The sequence below is a fragment of the Vombatus ursinus genome, unplaced genomic scaffold, assembly GCF_900497805.2.
Source record: "Vombatus ursinus unplaced genomic scaffold, bare-nosed wombat genome assembly UNPS02014793.1, whole genome shotgun sequence".
NCBI classification, from domain to species: Eukaryota; Metazoa; Chordata; class Mammalia; order Diprotodontia; family Vombatidae; genus Vombatus; species Vombatus ursinus.
In genome coordinates this window covers 16,042,832-16,065,580 of record NW_020954571.1, presented here as the reverse complement: position 1 = coordinate 16,065,580, position 22,749 = coordinate 16,042,832, and the positions used below count along the sequence as shown (strand labels likewise).

Genomic DNA, 22,749 nt, shown 5'->3' with positions numbered 1-22,749 from the left:
AAGACTTTCTGAATTGCTTCTTTTTATAAATATCTATCAAATTGGCAGAAAAAAAAAGCAATGAAACTCAATGCTGATAGGGTTTTAGAGCAACAGGTACATTTGTTCACTGCAGGTGTCTTTGCAAACTTGTAAAATCTTTTTTAGGAAACCATCCAGCCAAACACAGTAAAATTTTCTGAAAATAATCATACTCTTTGACCCAATAATCCCATTGTCAGAATTATACATATGATATATAATAAATAAATATAAACATATATGAAGAAGCTATCTATTCAAAGATAGAAAAAAAAATGGAAGCAACCAAAATACAATGGTATACTATAATGCAGTTAAGACTGACAAGTATGGAGCTGTGAGCTCTTCCACCCAGTGTGCACTTGCCTCCTCCCAGCTTCCAGGTGCAGCACCACCTCTCTCTCATCCAGAAACCAATCAGTGTGGGAAATCTCTCTTAAGGATTTACCCAGAGCTGTGAGCTCTTGCACCCAGCTTGTACTTGCCTCCCCCCTGCCTCCAGGTGCGGTACCACCTCCTCTCTCTCTTAAGGGTTTCAATTTGCTACTTCAGAGTTCGCCATGGATGATGGTATTGCTGCTCTCATTGTTGACAGTGGCTCTGGAATGTGCAAAGCTGGCTTTGCAGGAGTCGATGCCCCTCGGGCTGTCTTCCCTTCCATTGTTGGCACCCCAGACATCAGGGTGTAATGGTGGGCATGGGCCAGAAATTCAGCTATGTGGGGGTTGGGGCCCAGAGCAAGAGAGGTATTCTGACCCTGAAGTACCCCACTGAACATGGTATTGTCACCAACTGGGATGACGTGGAGAAGATCTGGCATCATACTTTCTACAGTGAGCTCTGTGTGGCCCCTGAAGAGCACCCTGTGCTGCTTACAGAAGTCCCCCTGAACCCCAAAGCCAACAGAGAAAAGATGACTCAGATTATGTTTGAAACCTTTGACACCCCAGCCATGTCCATTGCCATCCAGGCTGTGCCGTCCCTGTATGCCTCTGGTTGTACCACTGATATTGTGATGGACTCCGGCAGTGGTGTGACCCACACTGTGCCCATCTATGAAGGTTATGCCCTTCCCCATCCATCCTCCATCTGGATCTGGCTGACTGTGATCTGATGGACTACCTCATGAAGACCCAAGAGAGGGTACAAGTTTCACTACCACAGCTGAGAGGGAAGTCGTGCATGACATCAAGGAGAAGCTGTGTTATGTCGCCCTAGACTTTGAGCAGGAAATGGCCACTGCTGCATCTGGCTCCTCTCTGGAAAGGAGCTATGAGCTCCTTGATGGTCAGGTTATCACCATTGGCAACAGGTAGTTCCAGTACCCAGAAGCTCTCTTCCAACCATCTTTCTTAGGTATGGAATCCATAAAGCTACCTTCATCTCAGTCATGTTGTCCCATAACAATTTGTATGCCAATACCATATTGTCTGGTGCTACCATCATGTACCCAGGCATTGCTGACAGGATGCAGAAGGAGATTACCGCCCTAGCTCCCAGCACAATGAAAATCAAGATCATTGCCCCACCTGAGAGTAAATACTCTGTCTGGATTGGAAGCTCCATCCTGGCGTCTCTCTCCACCTTCCAGCAGATGTGGATCAGCCTGCAGGAGTATGATGAATCTGGGCCCTTCATTGTCCACAGCAAATGCTTCTAAAGGGATGGTTTGGGTTTTGGTTTTTTGTTTTCTTTTGTTTTGTTTTGTTTTTGTCAAAGGTGTGACATGATAATTGCTCCCCCCCCCAAAAAAAAAAAGAAGAAGAAGAGATGAGATTGGCATGGCTTTTTTTTTTTTTTTTTTGCACTTGACTCAGGATTTAAAAACTGTAACAGTGAATGTGATGAGCAATCTAAGTATGTTAGAGGCAAACATCCCCAAAGTTCTACAGTGCATCTTCAGGACTCTGTATATTTGGTTTTTTTTAATCATCATTCCAAATATTGTATAATGCGTTGTTACAGAGTTACAAGCCTCTATGAAGGCTGACCTCTGCTGGAGCAAAGGAGCTACATAACAAAAATCTGGATGGAGAGGGAGGGAGAAAGGAAGGTACTAATATTGCTTTACATGTAAATTATGTAATCCTTTAAAAAAAAAAAAACCTTTTTCTATCTCCCACCTTAATACTTGTTTCTTTTTTTTTAATTGTCAGCCATAATGAATGGCCCCCTAAATTCCCTCCCTGTCCCCAACATAAATGTGAATGAAGACTTTACAGTCTGCCTGTGAGTTTTATGAGATTGGTGGCCAGTATTTGGAGGAGGGAAGGAGCTTTACCCGTACACTGTCTTAAGACCAATTCAAATAAAAGTGTACATGTTAAAGAAGAAAAAAAAAAGACAAGTATGAGGGATACAAAGAAATTTAGGAAAACTTTTATGAAAGAATCGGGGGGGGGGGTGGCCCAAGAGGGAATGTGGTGAAGGACCAGAAGACTAGAAGCCACACTATGACTGTGTAAGTAAGAGGAATATTAAATGAGAGTGAACAAAGAATATTGGTGAAGATAGAGCAGGAGTTCTTAACCTATGGTCCATGAACTTGTCTTATTAATACTTTGATAGTTGTACCAGTCTAATTGATTTCCTTTGTAATCCTGTGTATTTTATTTTATACATTTTAAAACATTGTTGTGAAAAGGGATCCCTGCTGTTGTTGAATCCTTTTTCAGTTGTATCTGATTCTTTGTGACCCCATTTGGGGTTTTCTTGGCAAAGATACTGGAGTAGCTTTCCATCTCCTTCCCTAGCTCATTTTACAGATGAGGAAATTGAGGCAAACAAGGTTAAGTGACTTGCCCAGGGTCACACAGCTAGTAAGTGTCTGAGGCTAGATTTGAACTCAGGAAGAGGAGTCTTCCTGACTCCAGACCCTGCGCTCTGTGCACTATGGGGCCACCTAGCTGCCCAAAGGGATACATAGGCTTCACTAAACTTCCAAAGGAATCTATGACACACACAAAAAAAATCTGTGACACTCCCTAACATAGAGAGAGTAACTGAAAAACTGTTATAGATAAGGCAGTGGATACAAAGATGAAAAATGATAGTCCTTCACCTCAAGGAACTTATACAAGGAATTGGTAGATTGCAATATGTATACAAATAAGAATGGTGTCATAGGAAAAAAGAGATATGCAGTGCAATCAAGGAAAATTTGAGGGTGGAGAGATCAGTTTCTTTTGGGCAGTCAGGTTAGGCTTCATGAAATAGGAGAGCATCTTTGTTGAGCCTTCAAGGGAAAGATGGATTTCAGCAAGTGGAAGTGAGGGAGTACATTCCAGAATGGAATGAGGGAATAGTCTATGGAAATGCAGAGGCAGAAGATAGGATAAGATTAGAGAATAGCTGGTAATGTTGTTTAACTGTAATGGGGAATGTGTTAAAGGAAATAATGTGAAAATGCTGGAAAAGGAGGCTGGAGCTAGATTATAAAGATTATCAAGGATTTTAAATGCCAGTTCATGTTTTGTCCACTAAAGGACTTTTTGGCCACTGCTGAGTTTTTGAAATTTAAAATTTGCTTTTGCAACCAGTTTTTTAATTTTGCATATATTTTTAATTTGCAGATCAGGTTTCTTTGCTGCAGCAAGTTTCATGTCCTATCAACAATGTGAGTTCAACTTCGGAGCAAAACCATTCAAATACCCCCCTCCTATCAAATTTAGCACTTTCAATGACTATGCCTTCTTGTCAGCAGAAGAAAAAATCATTTTGCCAAGGTAAGGGTTGTGCCCAGTGTTTCCCAGACTGGGTACTCTGTGTGTTGTGTGTGTGTGTATTTGTTCTTCTCCAAATGTGTAGACACAGAATTACAGAATCTGAGAACTGGAAGGGATCTCAGCAATCTAGTCCAACCTACACACAAATAAATTCCCACTACATTACACTCAACAAGCTTATCAGGCATCTACTTAAAAACTTTCAAGGAAGAAGAACAAACCACTCCTTGAGTCCCCCCATTTCACTTTTGGGGTGAGGCTCTCATTGTTAGAAAATTCTTCTGAAATTTCCTTACATGGCCTTTTCTAGTTCTACCCTCTGGAACCAAACAGAAAAGTATATTCCTTCCTCCACATGACAACTCTTCAGATTATAAAAATGGCTAGCATATCTCCTCTGACTCTTCTCTTCAGGCTGAGCGTGCACAGTTCTTTCATGTAATCTTCCTATGAGATGGACTTAGGGCCTTCATCATTCCTGGTTGTCCTCTTCCAGACATTCCATTCTATCAGTTCCTTTCTTAAAATGTGACACCTGAGTTGCAGAAAGATGGCTCCATTAACAGACTCTTGGTGCAGCTGTGAATTTGTCCAGCCATTCTGGAAAGCAATTTGGTCTTGTTCTGAGAAACAACTTTTAACCCCAAGATCTCACTCTTAGGTGTATTCCCCAAGGAGGTCAGTGACAAAAAGAAAGATCCCTAAAACCAAAAATATTTATAATAACATTTCCCATAGGAGCAAAGAACTGGAGACAGAGTAGATGCTTATCAATTGGGGAATGGTTAAGCACGTTGTGGTATGTGAATGTAATAGACTATTACTGTACTATAAGAAACAATAAATGTAGAGAAGCATAGGAAGACTTTAGTGGACTGATGCAAAGTGAAGAAAGCAGAACCACGAAAACAATATATACAATGACAACAACAATATAAGTGAAAAGTACAATGACAACTCGGCTGAAACTGAATGTTGTGAAATTATAATGACTAAACTGGTTTCTTTGAAGAGATTGAAGACCATAGTCTTCCTCCCTTCTTTGCAGAGGTGGGGCAGTATGAGTGTGGAGCATTACAGATAATGTTGATTTTTTTTTAATGTGTTGGTTAGTTTTGCTAAACTGTTTTTTCTTCTCTTCTTTCTTCTTTGCTTTGTTATAATGGATAACTCTCTGGCAGGATAAGGGAGTAAAGGGATACATTAGGAAATATAAGTGATACAGATAAATAGATGTCAATACAAATTTATTTTAAAAAAACAAACTCTGGTGCCCGTCACTGAACAAAATATTCCAAATGAGGTCCAGCAAGGACAGAGAATAGTAGAACTATCATTACCCAGAGCAGTTTCTCTCTTAATGCAGCCCAAGAATACATTACTTTTTTTTTTTAATTTCCATATCATGCTGTTCACTTATATTGAACTTGCAATCCAATAAAACCTCCATATTTTTTTTTCCTAAAAACTTTTCTGACCATGCCTCTTGTGCTTGTGAAATTGATTTGTTTTCACCCAAGTGTAAGGTTTTATTTTTATCTCTATGAAATTTCATTTTATTAGATTCAGCCCCTGCTGTAGTCTGTTGAGATCTTTTTGGACCCTGTCAACCAGTGTGTTAGCTCTCCCTTCCAGCTTTGTGGCATCTGCAAATTTGATGAGCTTGCCATTTGTGCCTTTAAGTAGCTTGAGTGGCATAGGATAGTTGCCAGCAGTAGGCAGCAATTGCTGGGACAATGACTACCCTCTCAGCACAGTTTTCATAGCTGTTGATTTGACAAGAACTGATTGGCATTAATTGTCTCACAACTGCTAAATTCTTTTCCTTGAGAAATGAACATGGCTTCCACAAGCTGGTGAAAGAATCCAGCTGCTTTGAGTAATTACTTCTAGTTTAAGGCCATTTCACTGTGGTAAATGCAGCTTTCTGTTTTAAAGGGAAAGTCTGCCCTAGGCCTATGTCATTAAGAATATTCCTAGTGCTAATGCACTGCCTGTCATGACAACAGAGCTGGGTGTCTGGTAACATATTAGTAAACTCAGTCTGCTAGGTCCACTGTGTGCATATAGCTTTAGACCTGTAGTTCTCTACAAAGATATAAAATAAGGGAGTGTGGTGAGCTCCCGTTTTGGCTGTAAAAGCAGTTCCATCAGTAATTCCTCTACGTTGTCTCACCTTTTGGCAAGCATTTACTAGTACTAAAACTACGTAGTAGTTTTGGGATATATAAAATAAAACTGATATTGTTGGAAGGAAGATCTCAAGTAACAGCAGGCCCAATTTTTACAGCCTCTTTTGGGTATTGCTGGTTCTTCCTAAAGTACTTCATGCATTCTTCTGCTGTTTGGATGTTTTGGGAAGGGAGAAAAGTGAGCACTTCCCTCTATCTGCAGATGTTTTGTTTTGGGTTTTTTCCTGTCGTTTAAAATATTGTATTGATGTTCTTTTTTATCTCACTAAACGCTTTAAAATTACACCCACCCCAGTAGAACCCTTCCTTGCAACAAGTACAGTCAAGCAAAACAAATCAGCATGTCGGCCATGTTTGAAAACATATTGCTCATTCCTCACCCATAGTCCGCCTCTGCTAAGAGGCTGAGGTGAGGTATGCATCACCATTGTTCTTCTGAAGTCAAGATTGGTCGCTGCTTTGATCAGTTATGACATCTTTCAGTGTTGGTTTCCTTTACATTATTGTAGTTATCATGTAAATCATTCTCCTGGTTTTGTTTGCTTCACAGTTCATCAGTTCATACCTGTCTTTCCAAATTTCTCTGAATTCTTATCATTTTTTATGACTCAAGCATTTTTTTGAACGTGCACACCTGAAGAAATGATTTGGGTTTTTTGTGAGAGAAATTTGGAAACATGGATTTTATTCTGGAATCAATCTTAGTTGATTCTAGTCTAACCCCCTAATTTTACATACAAAGAAAATGAGTCTTAGAAAGGGGAAGTAACAAGGCCATATACCAATAAATAGTGAAGCTGGGGTTCCACCCAAGGTCTTTTGATTCCGAATCCTTGCTGTTTCTACTCTGCCATGCTACATGTCAACTTTTTTGATAAGTGTTTATTTCTTATTTAAGAAGCACATTCTCAACAGTTTGGAATTATGCTAAGAAGGTGACTAAAATGCCCTTTGACTTAAAGATCCCACTGAGAGGTACACACCTCCCAAGGAAGTCAGTAATAAAAAGAACAGTTCCATGTTCACCAAAATCTTTACTACAACATTTTTTTGTGATAGCAAGTACTGGGAAGAAAGTAGATGTCCATCTGTTAGGGGATGGCTAAATAAATTATAGTATGTCAGTGTAGAGGAAAAGTTACTACAGTATAATAAACCATGAATATGATGAATATGTGGAGAAGCATGAGAAGACTTCATGAACTGATGCAAAGGAAGGTAAGCAGAACTAGGAAAACATTTTATAAAATGACTACAAAGTGTTAATGGAAAAAACAACAAAAGCAATTGAAATTGAATGCTGGGGAGTGAAGCAAGGACAACTTCTCCCCACTAGTGTTTGACATGGTTCTGGAAATGCCAGCAACAAGACAAAAAAAAAAGGAATCAAAAAGATAGAGGCAGGTAAAGAGGAGATAAAACTATCTCAGTTTGCAGATGATATGTTGATATACATGGGAAAAAAAAGAATCAGGAAAGATGCTGAATGAGATAGTAGCTTCAGCAAAGTTGCAAGCTACAAAAATCAACAGCATTTCTATATAATATTAAAAAAGCAATAACAGAAAGGGAAATCCCATTCCAAGTAACTTCCAAATGCATAAAATATCTGGGGATCTACCTCCCAAAGCACACAAAACACTTGTATAGATTCAGTTACAAAGTGCTCCTCAAAGAAATAAAAAAAAATTTTTTTAATTGAGGAATATTCATTACTCATGGCTAGGCCATGTGAATATAACAAAAATGACCATATTGCCAAAATTAATTTAGACTTTTAATGCTATACCAATCAAATTATCAGGTAGATACTTTATTGAATTTTATAAAATAGTAACTGAATTCATTTGGAAAAACAAAAGATCTAGACTATTAAGGGAAATGATGAAAAGAAGTTGGAACAAAGGGGGAGTAGCATATCCAGACCTCAAACTATATCATAAACCAGCAGTCATCAAAATCTTCTAGCATTGGTTAAAAAACGGAGAGATAACTCAGTGGAACAGCCTAGACAAGGGAGAATCAAAAACAATGGAACCCAAGAAGCCAGTGTTTGATAAAGTGGAAAATATAAACACCTAGGAAAAAACTCCTAATCTGATTAAAAACTGCTGGGAAAACTGGAAAGCAGTCTGGCAGAAATTAGACTCAGACCAGTACCTTAAACCATGTACCACAATATATTCTAAATGGATGTGTGACCGTAATATTAAAGATCATACTTTTAAAAAATTAGAAGAGAAACAGATCATAGACCTCTCATAGCTATGGGTAGGAAATGTGTTCTTTTGTTTTGGCGAGGCAATTGGGGTTAAGTGACTTGCCCAGGGTCACACAGCCAGGGTCACACTGAGCCACCTAGCTGCCCCTAGGAAATGTATTCTTCCAAGGATAGAGACAACTACAAAAGATAAAATAGACAATTTGATTACATGAAACTATAAAGTTTCTGCACTAAGTTAATGCACATAAGATAAGAAGGAAAGTGGTCAAATGAGAAAAAAATCTTTGTATCAAATTTCTCTGAGAAGTGTTTAGTATCTGAAATAAATAATAAATATACATAAGACTAATAACCATTTCACAATAAATGAGTGGTCAAAGGATATGAACAGTTTTCAAAAGAACTGAAAGCTATGCACAACCACATGAAAGAATGCTCCAGATCTCAAATAATAAGAGAAATGTAAATCAAAATAATCCTGAGGTTTCACTTCATACCCTAAAAAGTGACAAAATGACAAAAAACGGCAATAATCAATGTTGGAGGGGTTGTGGAATGATAGGCACACTAATATATTCTTGATGGAGCTGTGAAAGGGTACAACCATTTGGAATTCTGCAAATAAAGTGACTAAAATCTCTGTACCCTTTGAACCAGAGACTCCATTATTGGGCTTATACTCCAAGGTAGCCAATGAAAAAAAAGTCCCCATATACACCAAAAATAATTATAGCAGCACTTTTTGTTATAGCAAAGAATTGGGAACAAAGTAGATCCCCATCATTTAGGGGAATAGCTAGACAAATTGTGGTACATGAAGGTAATGGATTATTACTGTAAAATAAGAAATTAGGTATGATGAATACAGAGAAGCATGGAAAGTTCTTTATGAATTGATGCAAAGTGATGTAAGCAAAGCCAAGAAAACAATATGCACAATAACTATAACAATGTAAATGGAAAGAACTACATAAAAAAAACAAAAGTAAATGTAACAAAATTACAAGGATCAAGCAGAATTCAAATGAAAAGATTATGAGAGGACACCTCAGTCCACCCCTTTGTTGAGGTGGGAGGTCCACACGTGTTACATATTACATTAAGTTTTCAGACTTTTTCAATGTGTTAACCAGTTTTTTCCCCTCTCTTAAAAATACTGTTGCTTATATGGGATGATTGGGTTGGGGGAAGGATACTTGAGATAACTATGTAATGTAAGAAACAGAAATTATCAATAAAAACTTATTAAAAAAAAAACTAAATCCTATGACATTATAATAACCAAGCTTGACCCAAAGAAAAGGCATAAGAATGTACCTCCTTCCTTTCTTTGCAAAGATGGGCCACTGTGGATATGGAATCCTATGTATATAACGCTGAACTTTGCTAAACTTTTTTTCTAATAATAATAGTAATAATAGCTAGCAGTTATACAGCACTTTAAGGTTTGTAAAGCACTTTGTATTCTTTGTTAAAAGGGATGGCCGTAATAAAAAAATAAAAATTTTTTTAAATGGGGCAGCTAGGTGGCGCAGTGGATAGAGCACCAGACCTGAGTTCAGATTCGACCTCAGACCAAACACTTGACACTTACTAGCTGTGTGACCCTGGGCAAGTCACTTAACCCCAATTGCCTAAAAATTAAAAATTAAAAAATTAATTAAAAGAGATGGCCCTCTTTGAGGGAAAGAAGTGAGAAATTCATTGGGAAATGTAGGTGATGAATCCTATAATTAAGAGTTGGTGATTGAGAAAACTATAGTTCTGAGGTGCTCCATAAATAAAAAGTATCAAAAAAAAAAAAACTTTCACAGAAAGCTCCTAGGTTTATTCTTAGAAATACTTTTTTACACTTTGTAAATTAGGTTCTGTGTGTAAAAAAACAAAGCTGTATAGGACATAGACTTCATTTAGGTGAAACTCTGGAATGAAGCATCCTCCTTCCCTTAAAAATTGTTCTTCCCAAACCATAATATTGTTCATTCCTGATTGTTTCCCTTTCTTACATTCTCTTTATTCAGCCTCCCACAAGTAGTCTTTGTTCTCCTTCCCTCCACACTCCCATTTCATTTAATTTTATTTGATATCAGCCTGTCTTTGCTGCCTCAGCATTTTAGTTTTTAATCCATTTTAGTACTGGTTTGTCCATAACTCTGGAAGTGATTGACATCTGATTTCTAAGAAGTTCGCTTTATATAAATATATGTGACTGTGAGGCTGCATGATTAAGTTAGAACCAGAAGTTACCATAGGATCTGTCCAGGCTGTCCTCCAGTATATGAGAATATCAGGATTGCGGCACTGAACCTGTACTAGAGTCCAGCCCAGAATTCTCTCTGATGGGCACCAAGGGCCATGTTATGGGTGAGCCAAGTTCCTCTAATTTAATGTCATCTTTATGGTTAGGAATATACAATTTTGATTTCTCTTAAGAGCCTACGTGAGTAAACCTGTCATCCATAATTTTTAAGCTATATTTTCACCCTGTACCTTATCTAGATTTAATGGATTCCAAAAGTTTGCACTGTATAGACCAAGATTGCCTTGTATTTATCCTAAATTTCCTTCTTCCCAGCTTCAAGTTACTGGCAAAAAGGATGGAGAGAGATATTTCTGCTATATTCAGAACAGACCTTTATCCATCTTAACCAGTTTTTTTCTTCAGGGCTTTATTTTCAGCACAATTTTGCCAATCAGATTTTCTCTTCATTGACTTTATTGAATGTTTCCAGTGTGCTACTGTTCCACGTAAATTGTGTATCTTGTTTAATTTCAAGTGGCCTCTTCATTTCACTTTCAGGCACAGGCGTCTTGCTTTGTTGAAGCAAGTTAGTATCAGAGAAAACTGCTGTTCACTTTGTTGTGATGAAGTAGCAGACACAGAACTCAAGCCATGTGGACACAGGTATGACTAATTGTCCGAAGTCTGTTTGTCTGAGCTTGGCAAACAAAAGTTTCAGTCCATTTCTCTTATGACTTAAGAACGGTGTTCCCGTAGCCACTGTCCAGTTTGCCCTACTTCCTGTAAGGAAAGTGAAGGACTAATAACATAGGGAGACAGTACAGTATGGAAGGAAAGTGACACTTAGGAGCTGTGTGATGATGGGCAAGTCATCTCTTTGAACCTCAACCTCTTCATCAGTAAAATGGGAGTAGTAGAATTCAGACTACTTATCATTCAGAATGGGCTTTTATAAACTCTGAAGCACTTTATAGATGTGACTTGTGAGTATGATGGTACCAAACAGGCCCCTGGCATCTTCCTAGATCCCTAAAATTATATTTAAAAATAGATGGCTCATCCTAATTAACAGAAATTCCAGTTTTGCAAGATGAAAGGGAAAGAGAAAGATTTAATTGCTGCTTCTCAAAGCACTTTCTACTATGCCATACTGCCCTGTCAAAGGCAGGCTTGAACCGGCCAAAGGGCCAAAGGCAGTAGCCTTAGAAAGGCCATAGGCACAAATGTTGCTGAGGAAAAGAAGCAGCCATAGGAAGGTATATGCCCTGAGAAAAACAATGTCTATTGTTTCCTCATCTGTAAAATATGGGAACAATAATAATTTTCACCACCCACCTTGCAGGGAAATGATGAATAAAGTGCCATACACGTTATGTATCCATATAAGGAATAAGCCCTAGGTGGGATTAGAGAATCTGATCAGGCCCTACCTAATGCTTTGATTACAATAATATGATTATGGTCTTAACTGGTATTTCTTTATTTCTTCAGTGACCTGTGCATGGATTGTGCCTTGCAACTGGAGACTTGCCCATTGTGTCGACAAGAAATAGTGTCTAGGGTCAGACAGATTTCTCACATTTCATGACACATGTGGAGAAGCAACATGGACTTATTTTTAATCAATTCCAGCCAATGTCTGAAAAGGAAAAACATCTCTAACCAGTTGTGCGCACATTGAAACTGTAGCCATGGCCAGATTTTATGCTAAGCAGTAGTTTGTCTAAGACAAAATCCTTTAGAACCTAACCCAGGATGCCAGCACTGGGAAATTTGTTTTACGAACAAGGAGAGCTGAACGCTATGGCTGAGTCTTGGGTCCCTCTGAGAAAGACACCAGGAGACACTGCCCGTGTGAGTGCCGAAATTGAATTTGCACTGGAATCCTACATGTTCAGTACATTCAGTTGTTTAAAACAGGATGTTTTGTCTCATACTCGAAAGTCTTTATTTTTGGCCGAAACCATTATGGAAAAGTAGTCTGCCAGTGTATCTTGGTTAAGTGTAACTTCCTGCTGGTCAGAGACTTTGTTATCATTGAACTGCCAAGACTTGAATCCCTAAAACTAAAAATAAACATGTCTTACTACAAGCTACATGAAGGACCCGAAAGAAGGTGCATAGACTGTAAAAAAAAAAAATCCAAATTTTTGATATCTCAGTGATTCCAAAGAACATTCTAATTTTTTTTTTAACACAGAAAATTGGTGGTATTTTCACATTCATAGTGTTTTTATCCAATTTCAGTACCCGCATTTTGTGGAAGAAATAATATGTTTTACCAGTGCAGGAGGAATTCTTACATTAATTACAATGCTGAACTGGAGAAAATTTACTATTTAGGGTATTTTTAAGGTACCATCAATCAGGTTTTTTTTGTTTTGTTTTTTGTTTTTGTTTTTTTTTTTAATAAGTATTGTTTTTGAAAGTAATGTACATTTGAAACTTTTGAACTAATAGTCTCAAAAGATCTGGAAGAAATTCTGAAAAACGTATTAATATTGTTTTTAAATAAATACATGTTATTTGAATAGTAAATTCAATCATGGATTTCTGACTATGTCTTCATCAAAAGTACAAGTCCCTCTCTGGGTCTCTGATGAAGATCTTCAAGAGTTTGTTTTGTTTTTCTCCCAGAAAATTGGAAGGTAGAATTGTAAATTCACAGTACTTATTTTATAAGGGTGTACCTCAGCAGTTGCCTTTTAATTTATGCCAACTACTTTCTGAGTTTATACTTGAACAGTAAAGGTGTCTTCTGAGCTTTACAATGTCTTAAATTGGATGCATATTCTTTTTTCCCTCTCATTGCCGCCCCTTCTAGATTATAAAGTGACTAACCCGAAGCCTGTGCTATTACAGAGCTCATTTCTTCCTGTAAATTAGGATGATGGGTTTTCCCCATGCTTTCAGTCTTCCATAAACTCTAAAATTTCATGTTCTTCCCTTAGCTTGTGGTGAATATGATAATTTGTATTAAATAAATAAAGTATTTGTTGCTTTTTTTTTTTGCAGACAAAAGGTCTGACAGACTTCACGGGTACATGCTGTTAAGATTGAGTTGTGAGGTTCTCATCCCTTTTTTTTGGAGGGGGGGGGACAGAGGGAGGGAGCTGCTAATAATTGCTGCTTTCCAAGACCTCATAAATCCTTGCAAAGAAGAAAGGGAGAGAACAGGTGTGATGCAAGGGATAATGAGCGAGTATTAGCAGCGGAGATGAGGTTAGTCAAAGAAACAATACTCTTTGGAAACTTAATAGAATCTACTTTTTCTAGAAGTATCTCCACCGTTAGACCAGGAAGCATTACAGGTAGGGTTAAGGTAAGCTTACATTGTATCTTGGAAGAAGTGGTAACATTGAAGGCACTTCGGGGCACGAATTAGGCAGGGTGTACAAAGCCAGCTCAAACCTGCTCATGTGAGTCAGTTGTTAGACTTTCAGTGTGAACATTCACATTTCAGAAATTGACAAGTGCTCCAAATCAGGACACAATTGAAGGTGTGTCGTGATTACATTTCCCCCCCAGAGAACCAGTTGTTAAATATTTACCAGCATACTCCTGATTTTAGAAATTTGTTCTTTTTGCAAGAGACAGAGAAATGGGAAGAATTAGGCCTTGTAGTAAAAAGAAATGCAAATCAATTTGTCTGTGCCCACCCAGAATCCAATACTGAAGGACTAAATCCACGATAACATGGCATTTTGAGCCATGAGAATTTAATGATGCTGTCACCTAAATAGTAACATGTAAATATCCACTTGAGAGGCAGCATTTTGTAGTGAGTAGGGAAGAGTCAGGAAGACCTGGATTCCAGTCTTACTTCTTCCTCACACTAACAGTGGGATCCCAAGCAGGTCAACTAGCTTCTCAGTGAACCAAGCAGCTCTCTCGAACTTGCAAGTTTCGGAAAAGGTGCCCATGTGCCTTGGTAGAGCGCATTTGTAACAGGTAGATCCCTACACCCATGATGCAAGAAAAAGTTTATACATATATACAGTCTTTATCCGGTTGGACCCTGGGGTATTATACTCTAGGCAGTGAGGTAGTGGTCCTGCAGTCAGGAAGACCCAAGTTCAAATGTAGTCTCAGACATCAGCCATGTGATCCTGGGCAGTCACTTAACTTCCATGCCTCAGTTTCTTCATCTAATCACTTATCTCAGAGGGTTGTTGTGAGGATCAGATACAGTATTTGTAAAGCACTTAGTGCCTGGCATGTAGTAAGCACTTACTTAATAAACGCCTATTCCCTTCCTTCCCTCCCCCACAACTGGAAGTCAGAGATGCACAATATCAACTCTTGAACAATGAAGAGGGGAAAAAGGAGCTGTTTGTTTTAAAGAAAAAGCCTGGACTGTGGAATGACTGAAGCAGACTGACTGACTGGCCTCTGCCAGCAGAAAATAAATGAACTTACTTAATTGATGAGAAAGGTTTGTGAGGGAACTGGGTCATTGTGAGGTGCTCTGAGCCTTCAGTGGCGTCAGACCCCCTGTGCATGTGTCCAGTTGTTCAGGTGATTTGTCGATATGGCATGGTACAAATCAATCAATTGCTCGCTGTTTGGAATGCCCTTCTCTGTGTACAATGGGCTAAGAATCACTGCTAAGTTGCCAAACTGTTTATTTCCAATTCAGTATGGGTGGAGGCAAAGTAATCCAGTTTCATTAAATAGAGGAAAGGTTTTCCCGGTAACTGAGTTTACAACAAAGCATTTCTCAGTTTTAGCCATTTTTGCTGAAAATTCAATTATATCATTTAATTCCTTCCATTCTTAAACTAAGGGCACTATACGTAACTTCCTGATGAATAATGGTCACCTTAAAGAATGCCAATTACTGTTCAGTGCTGTAATACAATTCTTTCTTTTTTTTTTTGGCAACCAAAAACAAGGTTTATTGAAGATTCGCCATATTAGCTAGACTCTTAAGGAATGTGAGCATCTATGGGCTATTGGCTAGATTCTAAGAATCAGAGCATCTTAATGGAGACAAGATGGACCTTATATACAGAAAGACTGTGGGAGGGATCTAGGAGTGGCCAAGTAGTCTATGAGGTAATGGAATTTCAGGGACCTGGACCACGTGGCCAAGGGAGAATGGAGAAGTGGCCTGGGGCCATAGGGAGGTCACAATGAAAGGCCAGTTGATGGGATTATAGCCTCAGGGGAACACCAGATTTGTCCATGTGGGAAAGTCCAGGGTTTTTCCTTTCTGGGACCCAGATCCCAACCCCATCATTCCCCCTTCAAACAAATAGGAACCCAAATTCTTTTGGGGTAAGGGGTGAAGGTCTCGGCTTCTGAAACTGCTTCCTGCTGGCCAAGGGGTGTAGAGCTGTCCCTGCCTCAAAGGGGTCCCAAAGAGGAGGTTGACTGGAACCGAGCACAGGCTGCATCTAGGGAATGACGTGGGGACACTGGCTGGTACTCGCTGTTTGCTACCAACAGTAGGTGAATGGCCCATAGTCTAGAAGACATAAATCTGAAAGAAAAAACTGCAGAGTGCAGATATAAAGCAGGGACTAGATTCACAGCCCAACTTTGAGAGGATAAAACATCCTTAGCTCTGTTCGGATTCAGATAATTCAGTTTTCCAACCATGCAGTATCAAATCCACCTCATAGCCAGACTCAGGAATAGCCAGGTGGGTAACATTCCCTTTCAAAGGAACATAATGGGGAGACTGAACCAAGAGGATCCCATCTTAGACTGCGGCTAAAATCGTCCTCTCAGCTTTTCCCTATGCTGACTTCCTACCAGTATCGCCTTCTCTGAGTAGCTTGTGGCATTTCTCTCAGATTATTGATTATCGATGGATTATGACCCATCAGACAACTCAAAATAAAATCCTATGAGCTTTTACCTCAAACAGCAAGTTTTACTAATCACAGCTTAGGAAAAACTTTTCCAGGATTTATATCTCAAATTTAATTTGTCCTGATGTAAAAAGCCAATCATTAGAGATTTCTATACACTTGCAAATTCTCAGCAAGCCATACATAACCCAAACAAACTTTTGGCTAGTTTACACATTAAAACAATAACCAACAATAGCTAAATTATTTTAGTGGTAACCAAATTATGAAAAGTTGCTTGACATAACTGATACAGAAAGTTCACCAATTTGAAACTTGACACAAACCCAATACCAAATTGTTAAATGCACTTCCAAATTACTTTACGCAGAGAATCAACATCTCATCATTAACAGTAAAACTACAAATTTAAAAGAGCATGCTTACCCAAGTTCGGAGGCCAGCTTCTTTACCTTGAGCAGGATGTGCTGAACCTGGGTGATACTTCCAGGCAAAGGTTGCCCCAGAGCCCAAGGCCATTGCCAGTGGGGCCCATGCTGTAGCTGCTGCCCCTACCCCCCTCTTTCCTTTCCCAGGTGGGGGAGGGTGAAATCAAAGGTGTTTCAAAACTCCCTAATGATCAGTTACAAAACCTCCAAAATCTGCTAAGATATTTTAGCTGTTCTAACTTTCCCTGTAACCTCCAAGAAGGAGGATTCAGAGGTGCAGAGGGAAGGGAGTAAGTAAGCCTCAGGGAACCAAAAAGCAACTGCAGTTTTTCCCAATTCCCTAGCGCTGAGGGAATTAACAGATACACTTCCAGGTAGGGCATCCGTCCTTGTCCTCTGTGTTTCGGAAGTTGTACCCAGGTCCGTGGCCTTAAACTGACCCAGTGGACTGAGAGCCTGAGAGCGTCAGGCCTAGGGCTAGACAGCCTCGTAACTGTCTGCCAGAAAAGCTGCTCCAAGCCTTGGTGCTTGGAGAGTGACCCCAACTGCAGAGCAAGAAAGGAGGGGAGGGAGGAGGCTTACATACCTTACAGTCTTGGCTGGAGAAGAACTTGGGGTTAGGCAGTTTCCCCGAATGGGCCACCAAAATGATGTAGTTTAGGGGTTCAGGGGTGGTGGGACCCCAAAATCACAACACGCGGGTCCTACCCGAAAGCATTCGACCCAACCTTTCTTTTAGCCAAAGACAAGGTTTATTAGAACATCTGTCATATTGGGCAGACTCTAAAGGAGTCTAAACATTAGTAAACTATTGGCTAGATTTTAGGAATCTGAGCTGTGGCTAGATTATAAGAAAATCAGCAGTGGCTAGATTTTAAGAATCTAAGCCTGTAATACAACTATTTCCTCAGGTACATGGAGCTATTTCCCTCCCCCCCCCCAATTAGATTCCCCTAGACCACACTCTGCTTTATAAAGTCCCACGTCTGATTATTTAACCTTTTTCTGTCTCCTTTCTGTCATATGTAGCTACTTGTCCTTGAGTCTGCTGTAGCAGCCAAACCCACCCTTCTAATCTGCTTTGGGCTTTGAAAGCTTATTAGAGTTGTAGGCCTTAGTGCTTGGACTCTGTTGTAGAGTCCTTTTGGACTCTTGACTTTTCAGAGATTTGTTTTGCTTTTGTGTTTCTTGCCTGTGTTGCCAATGGGTAAAATATACCAGATAGGTAGGCATAACTACATTTTATTAAACTATGAATTTACCTCCCCAAGGACAGGTTGGTCCTTATAGACTCTAAATAACCATTCCCTACAGAAAGCAATTTACAATTTTGAGAATTTGCCTGCATCTTCAGATCAGGTTTGAATGATCATGTTTCAAAGTTGCATAGAGGAGCGCGGCCATGGGCTAGTTTGGATAGGTGTGTTTGTCCTAGACTAGAGAGCCTCTTAAATTGTGGGGAATTTTTTTTTTTTCCCTGTGGAATGATCCACTCTTTGATTAAAAGCATGTTGGATGGATATCTTACAAAAGTTAGGAACTGAAGGAGATAGGGTTGGTGTTGGGGACTAGGAGTCAGAAGGATAATGGCACACAAATTGGATCCATACTGTTTCCCCTAGGGATCTAATAAAAATGAAAAGAATCTCTTCTGTTTGTAAATTACTCTTAACTATTCAAAGGGTATTCGCCTTTGAGCCTTACAATCAGCTTGTGATGAAGGGCTGATGTTATTGTCATTTCTATTTTACAGGTAGTAAAAGTGAGGCTCAGAGATGTAAAGTGAACTGCCCAAGGTAATTGAGTGACAATAGCCAGAGACAGAAGTCTTCTTACTTCCAACCCAAGGATCTATCTACTATGCCACTCTGGAGAGCTTTTTCCCTTGGCCAAAAAAAGTCATGCCTCTTCCTGGCTAATCTAGACAGGAAAGCTCAGTTTTCTCCTGAGGTAACTTCCCACGACCAAGCAGTGAGAAGATTGCCTGGGACTGGGAACCCAGCACTCATCTCTAAGCTCCACAGGTGTCTAGATTAGGGTAAAGAGGCAGAAAGTAGCCTTTCATACTGAAATGCATCGGATTAGGGAGGCCAAAGCCAAAGACGTTGGGTGGCCTTCTTTCTACCCCTTCCTACCACATGACCCTTTTGTTTCTCTATCCTTTTCATTCCCCCTTTCCTTTCCTACTTCCTCTGGTCTCATTCTGCTTCTTGTCTTCCTCTCCTTTGGTCTCTCCCTTTTTTTTTTTTTTTGGCTAGGCAATGGGGTTAAGTGACTTGCCCAGGGTCACACAGCTAATAAGTGTTATGTGTCTGAGGCTGGATTTGAACTCAGGTCCTCCTGAATCCATGGTCGGTGCTCTATGCACTGCGCCACCTAGCTGCCCCTTTTGGTCTCTACTTAGGCTAATCCAGGGCCCCCTTGGGAATTGCTTAGTTTCAGGTGGTATTGCACACCAAAAAGGTGGCCAACTCTTGCCTTTGCCTAAAAGACAAACCTCCCACTGCAAGAGAAAAACCAGAACAAGATTTCAAATATGCCAATACGATACAGTGCCTTTCACATTTTAAAGGGTTTAATAAGTTAAGGCCTTAATAATTTAAGTTCTCGAATAAACAGATTTCATACTAACTATCATTTCAATCCATTTCAATCCAATAAACACTTATTAAGCACCTACTATGTGCCCAGCACTGTACTAGGCCATGGGGATACAGTTAAGCAAGTCCATCCCCTCAAGGAGTGTACAATCAAAAGGGGATGACAACACACAAAAGGAGGCAAGAAAGTTGGGGGATGGGACACCTAGGGATACCTGGCTTGGGATTTGTTTTTTTTTAGGCAAAGCAACAGATGCAGTATGGAAATTTATATAGTGCTTTAAGGGTTGCAAAGCACTTTATAGATATCTCATTTCATCCTCACAAATAACAAGTACTACTATTATCCCCATGTTATAGATGAGGAAACTGAAACTGAAGAAGTTTGCATGACTTGCTCAAGGTCACACAGCCAGTAAGTGACTGAAGCTGGATTTGAGCTCAAGGCCTCCTGACTCCAGGCCTTCATGAGGGAAAGTTTCTCCTCTAGAAATTGCTCTCTTGGTCCCTCCTCAGCTCTCCCTTATAACCTGGGCCCACCCTCCTCCCAATAGGTGTCATCTCTGCTTCCTATACTTTTCTTTACCTTCTATCATTCTTCCAGCCGAGTCCTAACCATCTCTTGTCAGCTATCTGCCCCTTCCCCAATTCCCAGTGTGGTATTAGTGTGTGTAGACAGAACACTTACCAATACCTTCCTATGATAATCCAGATGGATAGATCACATCCTCTATGTTTTGAAGAAGGGTTGTCTTTGACAGTCTAGGAAACTGGACTGGATTCTCATCTCAGAACCCCAAAGGGGGGGAGGCAGCTAGGTGGTGCAGTGGATAGAGCACTGGCCCTGGATTCAGAAGGACCTGATTTCAAATCCGGCCTCAGACATATAACACTTACTAGCTGTGTGACCCTGGGCAAGTCGCTTAACCCCATTGCCTAAACAAAAAAACAAAAACAGAAACCCAAAGAGGGAGAGAATTTACTTAACAAAACCTTTGGGTAAATGACTTCGCACCACCACCATGTGAAGGTTCCTCCAGCACTTCCTCCATGTTATATGTGAGAAAAGTTCCATTCAATCATTCTGTTCCCCCCATCTTGGATAGAGAAAAAGTATAAATCTCACCTTTTTTTTTTTACATATTTTAAAAACTCACTTTTAATAAAATAAATCAATAAAAAGAACTATTTCTCTAGCACAGTGTTCTGCACCAGTAGGTACTTGAATGAATGTTCTGAAGATCTGTAACATAGAGGAAAGATTTGCAAAGCAGTTTTGAAAGGTATCTGCAATAAAAGCTGTCCCTGAGACCAAAGTTGACTCCAATTCAGAGTAAGAATTGGTACAAAAATCAGGAAGTCTAGCCTCCAGTCAGGCACTGGGCTTGGCACCAGCCTCCTCCTGTTCTCCTGCAACTTCCAGGTTTCTGTATTAGGTCCCATTGACCTTTCTTTCTTTTCATTCAATTGTTCTCCAGAGGTTTCATCCCTTTTTAGCAATCATTCATAGTAACCAGGTTCTAAACTCACTTGTTTCCATTCTGCTGTGCTCTGGGGGGATCCCAGCCTGGTTACAGCTCTGCCCTGGGACTTGTACTGAGGAGCAGGGCCAGGAACTCAACCTGGAACTGAGATGTCTGGAAGTAAATGGAACTTCAAACAAAATGGACGTCTAGAGGGGACCACTGCGGCTATCTAGTCCAACTCACTCCTTTTTCTTTTTTGGGGGGGGCTAGGCAATGGGGTTAAGAGACTTGCCCAGGGTCAACACAGCTAAGTGTTCTGTCTGAGGTCGGATTTGAACTCAGGTCCTCCTGAATCCAGGGCCAGTGTCTATCCTCTGCGCCACCTAGCTGCCCCCTTGCTCCTTTTTCAAATGGGGGAACTGAGGCCCAGGGATGCTGTCACTTGCTCAGGGTCACACAGGTGAGATTTAAATTCAAGTCCTCTGATGCCAAAGTCAGTGCTTGTTAAACAGAGGACCTGTAGAGAATTTACTGCCTTATATTGACCCACACAAGACCATCAGTCTTCTTATTCTGTCATATTGAGTCCTTTTGCCTTTCCCTACAGCGGCCTGCTGCCAATTCTCTCTTCTGAAGGGATGAAACCTCTGGAGAACATTTTTTAAATAAAAGCTGCCAGAAGTACTTTCTCTCCTTGGGGCCCCAAACCAAGCAAATACTTCTTCCGTCTGTCACCTTCCTTCAGAGTGCTTTGTGTTCTGGAGTGTCTTCTCACTCCCAACCAAGAGGAAATACCCTAGCATCTCTCCCCACCCTGACCATGGGGCCTTCTGTCCTGTGATCTTTCTAACTACCACCACCACCACCAAACTGAATTTGTCTTTAAATTTGTATTTGAGGGTTCATGTTGCTTGCCCGGGTTCTCAGATTACTGGTTATATAGGCCTGCCATAGGGGGAGTTTGGAGGGTGAGTACTTAAAGAGGTCCCCCCCCCCCAAGCCCCGGTAGGTCAAGGGAAAAGATTTACACATCATTGTCACTGACGCTCAGATCTGGGATCTTAGGAACACTAAAAAAAAATCATTCCAGTGGTGAATGATGTCAGAATATAAAAGAGAACTTACTTTGTTTTTCTTTCTGCAACCCCTTGGAGGCGAAAGGAGAAATGTATCAGTTCACCAAAGGAAACATTTCCATACAAGGTACTGAAGCTACTGAAGAAGCCCAGCCCCAGGATCCTGCAAAATGACACCCTCTTTATTAAGAACCAAAAATACAAGAAGAGATAAGAAGGAAGTGTGGCCGGCTCTATAGACAAGACAGAGTCTCCTAAGTGATTCTCTTACTAAGAGCCAGAACAGACAACTTTGGAAGCAGATGGAGGAAGAAAGCCTAACCGGAGCAGAATGATCATAACTAGGATAAGGTGACAGGCTTTGCCTAAGGGTTCTGACATGGAGGTAGGGCTTCTTCCTAATAGTAGTCCTTTGGGTCTGCCGTCATCACCCCTCCCAGCTTCCTTTGCCTTCTCCCAGAGAGTGGGGTGCTCAGTTATATTAATTAATAAACATTTATTAAGGGCCTGCAATGTGCCAGGCACTGTTCCAAGTGTTGGGAATACAAAAAGAGGCAAAAACCAGTCCCTGCCCTCAAGGAGCTTACAGTCTAACGGGAGAGACATGCAAACCAATATGTACAAAGCAAGTTATATACAGGATATATCCTGGGGTTTAGGTAGGACTCTGAAACTGACAATGAATTCCCCACACTTTATTTTATTTTATTTCATTTATTAATTATTGATTGAGACTTGTATCCAATCACTAAAATTAGTATTTATGGATTAGAGTTAGATTTGATTGTAGGCTTTAAAGTAGAGTTTATAAGAATTTAACTTCCCTATTTCTCTGGGTACAGCTTGGAAGGGGGGAGGGGGGAAAGGAGCATGGGGTGACGCTGTTATGAGAGGTTCTGCTTGGTCACAAGCACCCTGGTGTAGGAGGTCGATGACATGAGACTTTCCAGACTTTC

At 40.1% G+C, this 22,749-nt stretch overlaps 1 protein-coding gene and 1 pseudogene across 5 annotated transcripts in view; both read left to right on the top strand.

Moving 5' to 3' along the window:
• The window catches only part of RSPRY1 (ring finger and SPRY domain containing 1), a 65,657-nt gene extending 53,099 nt beyond the window's left edge, over positions 1-12,558 (top strand). For all 5 annotated transcript variants that reach the window (XM_027869327.1, XM_027869325.1, XM_027869324.1 and 2 more), the window contains 3 exons: positions 3,594-3,746; positions 10,963-11,067; positions 11,896-12,558. In XM_027869327.1, the coding sequence (XP_027725128.1) occupies positions 3,594-3,746; positions 10,963-11,067; positions 11,896-11,992 (355 nt within the window). In that variant the 3' untranslated portion in view covers positions 11,993-12,558. The remainder of the gene's footprint in view (positions 1-3,593; positions 3,747-10,962; positions 11,068-11,895) is intronic.
• Positions 582-1,681, top strand: LOC114048427 (annotated as a pseudogene).
• Positions 12,559-22,749: the final 10,191 nt, after the last annotated feature.